Source organism: Alligator sinensis, unplaced genomic scaffold, assembly GCF_000455745.1.
Source record: "Alligator sinensis unplaced genomic scaffold, ASM45574v1 scaffold548_1, whole genome shotgun sequence".
NCBI lineage: Eukaryota > Metazoa > Chordata > Crocodylia > Alligatoridae > Alligator > Alligator sinensis.
In genome coordinates, this window is record NW_005842973.1 from 335,039 (window position 1) to 346,716 (window position 11,678).

The window sequence follows — 11,678 nt, forward strand, 5'->3', positions numbered from 1 at the left end:
GTAAGATGCAAAAGCTCTGACGGTAGGTTCACTTAAGTATATGGGCTAGTGATTTGGGTGGGATTTTTTTTTTTTTAAATACTTCAACACTTAGGGACTTATAAAATAGCATCCTTTATACTTATGATGTGACTTTTCCACACAGTGATGCTTGCTTTCTTTTTTTCTTTCTTAGAAACTTATACATTTGCAGATATTGTCTTTGGAAATGAGCAGGTATGTAAACTGGCACAGCTAAATAGTGTAATTGCTCTGTCAGTCCTGTAAACAACCTTACTGTGCAAAGGGCCTAGGCAGAAACGTTTACTTCGTGTTTGTGGTCCAAACAAAGTGTTTTGTGCTCCAGTCTTATTCCTCAGTGTTCATAGACATGAACAAGAGACACAGACAACATTGGAGGCAGTATGGCAGTAAACCTGAAGGTTAGGGCCTGTTTCCAGTTCCATCACTGACTTGCCTAATGACACTAAGCAGTTCACCCCATGTCTACCTATATCAGTGGTGCTCAGCCTTTGTCCTGGGGGAGGGGGCCTGGATGGGCAGTGCCCAGTCATTCTATAGGCCAGATCCACCTGGTGGTCCCAATCCAGCTCCCAGGGCACTTGCAATGAGCACTGTCGAGCCATGCAGTGGAGGTGGGGGAGTGGTGAGGGGGCATGACCTGGCTTTACAAGAGGAGGAGAGCATGGCTCCATCCCACATGGGCAAGTGGGGTGTGAACTGGCTTCAACCTGGCCTTGGGGGCAGGGGATGATCCAGCCCTGGGGCGGGGAGTGTGGCCTAGCCCCTGCCCGGGGCTGCAGGGTTAACAGGCGTGGCTCAGCCTTAATTTGCCCTGTGGCGGGGAAAGGGGCTGCAGCCTGGCCCTGCAAGATTTGGGAATTTAGCAGGGTGGAGCAGGCCATACTAATGGCCACAGCTTCTCTGTTGCCAAATTTCCTGACCTGTGGAGAGCCCTATGGGCCAAATAATGATGGCTCAGTGGGCTTCAGGTTGAGCACCTCTGATTTTAGACTGTAGACTCTGTGGCTTTTACTTCAAAGGGTGCTTCCTCTCCACTCATTAGGAGAACTGAAGCAGTCCTGTGCAGCTGGCTACTGGACCTATACAGAAAAACCCAGTTCTCTGCAGGATTAAGGTTCTTTCCCCCACCCATGAAGATATCTGTGAGCTAACCAAGGGTGTTAATATATAATGGGAGCAAATAGTTGCACAGGGCCTCAAAGGTGTACTAGCTGAAAGGAGAAAATGCACAGCTTGTTCTTAATTCAGCAGTGCCCTGTGAACTGAGTTAGGAACATCCTAGAAGGAAAAATAATCAGGTTTTAATATACTTGCAAACTTTCATTGTTTCAGAGATTAAGAAAACTAACCTGACAAATTGAGTTCTGCTGTGCTCCTTTCCATTAGGGCTGCATATGGGCAGACTTTTTAAAATAGAAAATTATGATGGTTTCAGTCTTGTGTAGGTATAGTTTCAGAAAAGTTCTTGTGTCAAGCGACCATGTCATTTAATACATTTGCCTATAATTTAGGCTTAGACTAGAGTATTTGATTTAAACTGGATTTAGCTTGGACTGTGGCAGACTGGATGGAAGGTACCTGAAGCCTGAAAGCTTGTTTTGTTGCGAGACAAGGCAAGTTGGGTCCAGTAAAATTTTTTAACTTCACATCTGAAATCTTACTTTTCTCTAACTGGATGAGAATTAGTATAAAATAAGCACATGGACCTAACCTTGTGGTGCCTGTGTTTTTGGAGATTTGATAGCTAATACTACCATACAAATAAACAAGGGAAATAAAAGTCAGGAGGCACTTTATAGGATCATGGAGAAAATAGGACTAAAAGGCACTTTGCAAGGTCATTATCCCTGACTGACTGAACCATCCCAATCAAGCATCTGTCTGATCTGCTCTTGCAAATTTCCAGGGATTGGAGATTGTGAAACTGTTGTGGAGTTGTGGAACTTCTCTAGATAGCCTGCTTCAATGATTGACCACCCTCACAGTCAGAAACTTCTTACTAATCTCCAACCTAAATTTCTCTCCTGAAGCTTGAGGCCATTGCTTGAGGCCATTGCTTCTAGTCCTTTCCCCTCTTTCTAATTGCCCTTCCGAGAGAGAGATTTTTTTTTTTAAAGACTTTTAGCCAATCTCCCCGCCCCCCAGTCTTTTCTCCATATCAAAGAACCCTTGTTCTTTTGGCCTTTCCTCCTAAGTCTTGCCTCCAAGCCCCTAATCATTTTTGTCTTTCTGTGCTGGATTCTTTTCTATCTGTCCACATCCTTCTTGGAGTTTGGGGCACAAAACTGGACGTAGTGTTCCAGGTGGGGCCTTGCCAGTACCAGAGAGAGAGAGAGAGAATCACTTCCTTTGATTTGCAAGAGGCATTCTTGTTAATAAACCCAGTATGCTGTTGGGCTTTTTAGCAATGAGCATGCTTGGATTATATTCAGTTTATGGTCCACCATAACCCCCCATGTCCTTATGATTGCCTCTATACAGGTGTCAAGTCATGTACAGAACCAGGTGACTTACAAACGTTATTTCTTTCAATCTGCATATTTTGCATATAATGAAAATTGAGGTAATTGAGCAAAACATTGAGAATAGGATTTAGAGCTGTAAAAGCTTTCTGTATATGGTGAGTAGATGGCTAGATAAGTGTTAGGCAAGATCTTACTTAAATGTCATGTTGAAGTACTTAGGCCTGATCATAGATCAGGACCATTCTGGGATGTGTGAAGAAAATTGAAAACAATCCCAGCCTTTATGAGTTAACAGTCTTAAGTTTGTGGTTCTCAACCTGTTTAGACTCAAGGCACCCTCAGAAAATGTCAGCTTTTAGTTTTGGGGGGTTTTTTGGTTATGGAAAAATTAATGAGGGCAGTTTTTCTGTTGCAAAGAACTGAGAGAAATCACAGCAGATCAGAAAGCATTAATACTGTGGATTCCTACATGAAATCTCTGGGTTTATATTGTGAATCGTTTTTACACACCTAAGCATGCTAATGTTGCATTACCATGCCGGGGCATCTTTCAAAGGCTCTCAAGCACCTGAGGATGCTGCATCACCCTGGTTGAGAATCACTTCTCTGAGTAGAAGACGACAGTTTCACTTTATTGCGTTCTTTGAAGTGGCTGGACTGTTATTGCTGGAACTGCTTAATTGTCTAGCTGGATATCATTATAGAAAAATGTACACTGAAGTGCATCTTATGAATGATGCCTACACTTGCTCTTCATTCTGCCATTAGTGAAATACTAACTTGCTGTCCAAACCTACCTGGAAGGCATGATAAGGAATGTACTGGAAACCTCTGACATTTGTTTTCATTGCAACAAAGTGTTTCCTTAAGTCTGGTTGCCTAACTTAACTTGAGGGAAATGCATAAATGTTGCAAATTCAAGGTACTTATTTACATACGACTTAAGGCAGTTAAATCCAATGAGCCAGTCTTCAAACCACAGGCAGTACAGCAAGGAAGGTTACCTACTACAATAGTGGACAGAACCCTTCAGTTTGTCATCTCTAAGTTATGTGGTATAGGTAGTTTGTGTCTGATGTGCATGATTATTTTGTGCACAACTCTGCAAAGATTACCAGAGCTGTTTTTGAGATACCACAAGGGGGAGTTTCCTCTTCACTACAAGAATAAACTTGTATCATTTAGCCCTTATGAAAGCAATTGTTTTCTGTTTTTTCACTTGCAGATAATCAGTTCAGCCAGTCCATGTGCAGACTTCTTTTTCCGAAGCTTATCCTCTCAATTAAAAAGAGCACATGTACAATCTAATACACATGCGTCTCAAGCAGCTGCAAAACAGTCCTTTGATGAAGCAGTTAGATTAATACAAAAGTGCAGTGAGGTGGATTTGAATATTGTTGTGCTCTGGAAGGTATGTATACTCTGTTACCCATGTGATTTGACACAGTATAAAAGAGACACTCTTTAATATGGTAGTCTTGATGTCTGCCTAACTTTCTAAGAAGAAAATTGAAAGAAATGCTGATTTTATTTTTAATAAACTTCAGTTTCCTATTTTTAGACAGTTATTTGCAACCAGAAGCTAGGATGGTACTGAAAGTAAAATAAGTAATTGGGGAATTTTGTTTCAAGAGCTATTTAGTATCCCAGAGGCATAGATATCAACTAAAATGGTGTTGTAACTGTGAAAATGAGGTTTGTCTCTTGCAAAACTAGTAGATCAAAGTTCTTGCTACTTAGATCCTGCCTATGTTGGGTTTATCAGAGCTGTGCATACGCATGAAAAAATTCCCATACTTTGAAGAAGTGTTCTACTTCAGTTCTTAAAGCAGGGGCGGGCAATTATTTTGGGTGGAGGGCCGCTTACTGAGTTTTGGCAAGCCATCGAGGGCTGCATGACTGGCAGCCAGGGGCAGATAAATAGTAATTTTCTAAATTTTTTAGGGGTTCCGTGGGCCGGATAGAATGGTCTGGTCTGTCTTAAAAGGCTGGTTTTACTTCACAAAATACAGTAGCTAAATACAATGTTAACACTACCCCTAAATACTGGGCTTTGAAAAATAAAACTCCACCAATTGCTCCAGTGTTGATGCACGCAGTTTTCATGCACTTTTTTTACCTGAACAAACAGCTTTTAGATCCATAGCTCAAGCTCCTCTATTTAAACTTTGGGGGAAATTTCTTTTACCCTGAAGTAGCCCATCAAGGCAGTGAAGCCTCAGAAAGAGGATTATGAAGTTGCCAGTTGTCTACATAGTCTTTCACAGTATGGATAGAAATGGTTCCCCATACCTGTGAGAACAGGTAGAAACTTAGAATTGAATAAATATAACTAGAACTTGAAGGTACTGCTGCATGTGAACAAAAAGTTGTATATGAAATGGCTTGCTGAAACTAAACTGCCGAATAGTTCTGCATGCAGTTCTTCATGAACCAACAGTAAATCAGGAGCTTGTGTTGCCATGCTAACTAAGGACTAACTCACTTGGTAAACTCCAGCTGTATTTTTGGAAATAGGCCACTCTTCTCCCTAGTTTATTGAAATCATTAGCATTGCATATTGGCAGTGATACCATCTGGAGTCTTCTAACAAAATTGATTTTAAATTGCATGAATCTTAAAGATCTACTAATTATCCAGTGGTAGTAGCTCACCTAAGACACTTCATGAAATGCAAGTGGTCCTAACTCCTAATTTTTTAAAAATGTTCAATACACTGTGCCATGAAGAGGGCATCTTTTAGTATTTTAGCCCTAAAGTAATTGTATCCTCTTACAGAGGGAATTGAATTTTTCTTTCCATCCTCCTCCCCTCCCCCATATGCTTCTAAATCTCTTTGTAAAGATTATGGCTTACTTTCAGGGGGGGGTTTCTAAATACAATGTGATTTTTAAAAGTGATAATGATTTTATTTTTCATTTTAAAAGTTTGTATTTTAAGGTAAATGCTTGCTAATCTCTTGATTATTGGGGGTTTTTTCTTTGTATTCCATAGGCATATGTTGTGGAAGACAGCAAGCAGCTGATTTTGGAAGGCCAGCATCATGTTGCTCTTCACACAATTGGGAAGGAGGCTTTTTCCTTTCCTCAGAAGCTGGTAATTCAACATTTACTATTAGTACAAAAATTGCATGCTCTATAGAAGTCTCTCCAGAATGGTTTGTTGCATGTTCAAAATGTGTAGTGTCTTAAAAAACCACACCGCTAAATATATCAGTGAAATTTCCTTGCTTGTGTGCATGCACAGGTGTGAAAGAACTAGGAAAGCTGAAAGGAATCCATTAATTTTAGCAATATATTTCTAGTCTATTAAATTACAGGACTGAGAGAATAAGCTTTTCAAAGGAGTTGCAGGTAGAGTTGTGATCTGAGGTATGTTGCTACTTGAAGTGGAGAAGACCTAGAATATTGTCTAGTTATTCTTGGTATACAAGTTGTAAGCAATAAAATATTTGAAATGCACATGAATATATATATATATATATATAAAATAATTTTTTTTTTAATTTTAAATGCTCCCGTATATGTACTTTCTAAGCCAGGGGCGGGCAGTTATTTTGGGTGGAGGGCTGCTTATTGAGTTTTTGCAAGCCATCGAGGGCCACTGGACAGGCTGCCATGGGCATATAAATGTTAATTTTCTAAAATTTTTAGGGGCTCCAAAGGCTGGATAGAATGGCCTGGCAGGCTGCATCCGGCCCGCGGGCCACATTTTTGTCCACCCCTGTTCTAAGCAGACTTGGTTATAAATCAGGTTCACATACCAGATCTAAATGAGGTCTCATTAGTGTCTCTGTTCCACTTTAATAACTGGTAGACCATAACTAAATAAACATGTGAGAGAATGGTTGTGGAACATTGGATATTCAGACAGTTATTTTAACGTGGCTTATATTTAACTATAATTCTTACCTACTTTTAACACTGATTTTATTTTTTTAAGTAACAAGTTTAGGTTAAAGGAAAAAAAGCAAAAATACTCTACTTCTGAGGTATAAATGCCCAGTTCCCTTAGAACAAACTACTTCTGTGAATACTGTGAGTACTATCATGGGACTAAAATCAGATGAATGAAAATATCCCCATGTTGTTCTAGTGAGAAGTAACTGAAGTCATTATGTCCCATGAAAATAAACTACTAGTGAAACATGGGTGACTTCTTATTTAAAGATGACTTCTTTAAAGTAAAACTGACTCTCATCATCTTGAGCTACATGGCATGAAGGAAACGAGTAACTTTTTATTTTTTGTATTCTGATTATCATGCATCATATTTTTAAGTGTCCATTAAACTTCAGAGGCAGGACAAAAATATCAGAAGTAACCAGGGAAACTAGAAAATTCCTGTTGGGGGACCTTTATTGTTGATAACGGAACAGACTACATAAAATCAATATATCATGCTTTTATGATTCTTTTTTTTTTTAATGCTAAAATAAACCCCTGGATGTGGAGATTTATTCTTTGTGTACATGTAACAGTGGTAGCCATAAGCATTGGTATACAAAATCGTATTGGCACAGAACTGGATAGGTTTGAGAACCTAACTGGTTAAATGCTGGACACACGGATTGTTGGAAATAATGTATGTCTGTGAATTTAAAAAGAGCAATGCACAAGATGCAGACAAGTTTTTTCAGCAACTATCATTATAGTGAATAATATCCTGGCCCCTTTTTGCCTCGGCCTAAGTTCTGTTTCCCCCTCCAGATCCCTTCCCCTCACCTTAAACCTACCTTGCGTGTTGTTTCTGTGCATAAATGACAGGATTGAGTTAGGTTGTAGTTAACAAGGCAGAGTATTACAGGAAGACACGGTGGTCTTTGTGGTAGGTCGTGCACTTCTCTGCATAAATTTCTTGTAAATTGTGAGTACATCTGTTCTCTTTGCTTGGACGAAAACTCAATCACACTCTTCTGTAACTTGTAATTACTCCTTAATGCTATTATATATATCTCTATATCACTATCTGCACATTTTACTTGAAATAATATTCATTCCAAATGTTTTGATTCATGAGAAGTCTTCATATCATGGAACTGATTTTCTATTTAATTAGTCCCTCAGCTAAAAGAATGGCCCTTAATAGGTTGAAATGCATATCTTTTTGTGCCAAACTGTATTCATAAGTAGTGAAAATATTTGGGGGAGAGAAATTTTACACACTTCAGGACAATATCTTGAGGTGGTGGTTTTTGTTGCATGTAGTATAGTAATTAATGGTACTTCTGGAGAGTTGCCTTATGATGCTGTTACTCCAGTAAAATAGGTTAATTTTTAAACTTCCTTACAATTGGAGCCTACCCATCTTCTACCTAATGTTGGACTGAGACTGTTCAGTTGAATTTTTGAAAGTTCTGTGTCTGTGCCTTCAATTTATCTTTATTTAAAGCTGCTCTTTCAATGAAATGAAGTGCACAGTAGTATTATAGAACATTCCATTTCCCCTAGAAGTGTTTGCTTGACACTTTGATTTTTGAGATGTTTAGAAGAAGGAATAAATGGTATTTGTAACTAATACCATTACAAATTTATCTACCATTATAAACTAACTAATATATTAGGGCAAAATATTTATAGGTGGAAAATTTTAAAGGAAAATAAATGGTTTACTGAGAAATAAGCTTACTGAATGGAAGTAATTCATCATTATTTCTGATTTCTCCTAATCTTATTCTTTTTATCCTGTCTGGCACAGTGGTTCTTAGCATCTTTAGTCATGGTTTGGCACCCCTCTAAGTTTTTCTGAATTTGGCAGTACCCTGGTTTACTTCATTGCTTCTCAGCAGGGGTGCTGCTGCTGCTACCATTGCTACCACCATCACCAAATGAATGCTCTGCATACCTTGTGCATAGCCAAACCAAGAAGGGCTGCAGCATGTGCATGCATGCCTGCCTACATTAAGGTTTTCTCATGAGCCTAAAGCATGTTGCAGCATTTTCTAGTCCAGCTCCATGTGCACCTCCTGGAAATAGGTGCATGAGACAGATCAGTCTGGTACTGGAGGTGGTGCACCAGACTGGATCTAGATGCTTCTGCTGCTGGCACTGTCAGCAGGTGGAATTGTCCCATGCTCTTGCCTGCATTAGGGTTATGAAGTTAGTAATTTAATCAACTCCTGCGAGGATTGTTAAAACTCTATCTCTGAGTAGTTAAAGTTCCTAAACAAATTATTAACTTTTAACTTTTTGTTGTTGAATCCCTTGTTATACAGTGCAGTATACATGTTTAATAGCATTTCTGGCTGGATTTTTTTCTTTCTTTTCCCTTTTTCCCCCCTCAGGAGCAACCCGAAATGGTTCTCTTAAAGTTTTTTCGACCTGAAAACACTCCAACACCTATGAGACCAACACCAGAGCAGCTTTCAAATCTTATCAAAACAAGTCTTTGTTATCCAGAGTCCTTTAATCACTCATTTCATCAAAAAAGGTTAGTTTAAAGGTTGCTTTAGAAATGTCTGGCTCCTTTAAAAAAATGGTTGGTTGATTCAGATTATTTAATACTAATCCTTTTTAAAATTATGCTGTATGAAGTGATGAAATGAAAATAAAACTGCTGTGAATGGGGAATTGTTTTTGAGGGGAAGAAACACTCAATCAAAAATAAATATTTTAATGGTATAGGTAAAACTGCAGAACAGTAGCACTGAACAATTGTGGAGAATTGGATGCAGAAAATGAACGTTGCACTGTAGACTGACTTAAAATGAAACTTCTTAATTGGAACATTTAAGTTAGACTCATTAAGTAGACAGTGAAAGGAACCATGAAGAAATCTGTTATTTGCCTGCACAGTTTGAGATTAAATGGCCATTAAGAGCCAAGTCAGAAGTGAACATTGTTCTGGAAAATGACTGTTCAGTTGTCGAGAGAACTTTCAGGGTGTCTTTACACATGCTTCGGGGTGGGGATGCTTTAATTAGAGCGGCTCTTGGTATCCAGCGTCCTGTGCTTCAGAATGGCAGAAGGGGTATTTTAACTAAAGCTTGTTCAATAAACTTTAGTTAAAACGCCCATACTGCCATTTTGAAGCGCGGGGATTCTGCATACATGTTATGCCAAGGCTGCTAGAGTTTGCTAATTAGCACGCTCCAGCAGACTCAGTTAATCGAATCTGTTCCGATTTAATTGGTACATGTCAGAGCGGACATTGGGCATAGGTGCGCCTTTATCCTAGTTGTGCATGAATGGGTTATTTTTTTTACAAGTTTGCCAGATAAAACAGGTGCATCAGTTCATCTGGCATGCTCCCAAATAGTAAACTTTAGTTCATACACATTTTCATTAAGATAAATGTTTTTATACAGTTTTCTAAATAAACCACACTAGCACCAATTAGATCTGTTCGGGCAGAATTCTTCAGAACATTAAATACAAAATGCTAAAAAAAAAAAATTAAAAATTAAATTTACAAGAAATCAGGACTGTATAAAATTTCAGGTCCAACTTTTATTGGACGTTGCACAGCTGTACTAAGGCTGCATACAGATTTTCAGTTTTAGCGGTGGAAAATTGCCATTGCTAGAAATGATTCTGGGAGACGGATCAGTATAGATATTCAGTCTGCAGCCACCTCCTCTCACCTGTTCCTTGCACCTTCTCGAGACCAGGGTGATCCCAGTCTGGGGAAAGCTTGGGCTGTTCCAGTCCTCTCATTCCCGGGGGGGCTGGACCAGCAGGACAAAATCCCCTGCCTGCAACCCTGGGAGTGATTTCTGCCTCATTGTAAACTGGTTATTTTTCTCCTGGAATGGTAGAAACTGAAACCACTGAGTCTCATACTGTAATACGTGTAGTAGACAGTGGAATGTAGAAGGGGATATAAGAATGAAACAAACATGTGAAGGTGTATAAATAGCAGTTCAAAATTTTAAATCACATCGAGCAAAATGGTGCATCTCATTCTAAAAATGTAATGCTGCTTGCTGTACTTAAATGTTTAAGCTGTTTTATAAAATGAAAGCAGTTTTACAATACAGTTCTCAATTGTACAGTGGATGTAGGTTCAATAACTCAACTTTTTTAGTTGATAGCACAGCTTTTAGTCCCTAAAATGACTAATGAATTTCCTTTTTCAGTCCTCAACATCTTTATCTTAAACTTTTTTAACGAATGGTAGTAATCAACAGCTAACATTAGACTAATCATACAATAGATCATTCAGTTTCATTATTTACAAGATTGTAATCCTTTTTAAATAGAAGAAATGTACTTCTGGGCACTTTAACTGTAAATCTTGGATATTAATGGAAGGATTTTTCTTTTGCAGTCTTTGTTTGGTACCCGTCACACTACTACTTTCCAACTGTTCTCAGGCTGATGTTGATGTAATAATAGATTTACGGCATAAAACAACAAGGTAGTGATCTTTTGAATATTAATTGGGTGAGATTTATGGATACTTTGTCAGGTTTTGGGAATTGCTTTTTTTTCATTCTCAAGTGTATATTTAGATTTATTGAACATCTTGTAATAAGACTTTCAGTAGCTTCACTGTTCCTATTGAAGTCCAGAAAAGGCTTTCATTGGGAACAGGATCAAGCCAATTTGTGATTAAAAGCTGTTTAACAGTTTTCATAAACGTATCCATAGAAGCAAGCCTTTTTTTCTTAGATGTATAACAGTTAATTATGCATAACCAAATACCAGTAACTTTGGGAAGAGACACTTCTGAGCTGGTTGTAGAAGTTGTATGAAAGGGGCAAAAAGGACATATTGCACTATCCATTATTAGAGGCTTTTAATTCTATGCATAACTCTTGGGCAAAAGTATTCAAACATCTCTACAATTGGTTGAAAAATGAGAATGTTGAAAGAAGTGCCTGATTATTTTCAGAGAATCTAATCTTCTCAAAGTAATTAAGTAGCTAGAGAGTTGATTTAGCAACAGTCCAAACTAAGCTTTCTCAGGAACAGACTGAAGAGCAGTAATTGGGATCGCTTTAGCAAGTTTTTGGTCCAGCATATTTTCCCAGACATACATTAAGTACTAGATTTCTAATATAGAAGACAAATGGAAACGGTAATAGGGGAAATATTCATCCAGATGCCCCAGTTGAACAGTATTTAAGCCAGAAATTGGCACCCTTTTAGCAGTGACAGGCTGAAATAAGTTAGCTTGGTCCAAGGTGGGCTGTTGCTTGCTACCTGTCTGGTCATTGCCTCCCTTGCAGCAACCCCCCCTCCCCCC

The 11,678-nt window shown here is 38.6% G+C and overlaps 1 protein-coding gene across 1 annotated transcript in view; it reads left to right on the plus strand.

Moving 5' to 3' along the window:
- TRAPPC8 (trafficking protein particle complex 8) overlaps positions 1-11,678 on the plus strand; it is a 75,269-nt gene that overhangs the window by 61,510 nt on the left and 2,081 nt on the right. Inside the window, exons 23-27 of the mRNA XM_025192835.1 lie at positions 176-216; positions 3,715-3,900; positions 5,484-5,585; positions 8,773-8,918; positions 10,758-10,847. Of these exons, the coding sequence (XP_025048620.1) occupies positions 176-216; positions 3,715-3,900; positions 5,484-5,585; positions 8,773-8,918; positions 10,758-10,847 (565 nt within the window). The remainder of the gene's footprint in view (positions 1-175; positions 217-3,714; positions 3,901-5,483; positions 5,586-8,772; positions 8,919-10,757; positions 10,848-11,678) is intronic.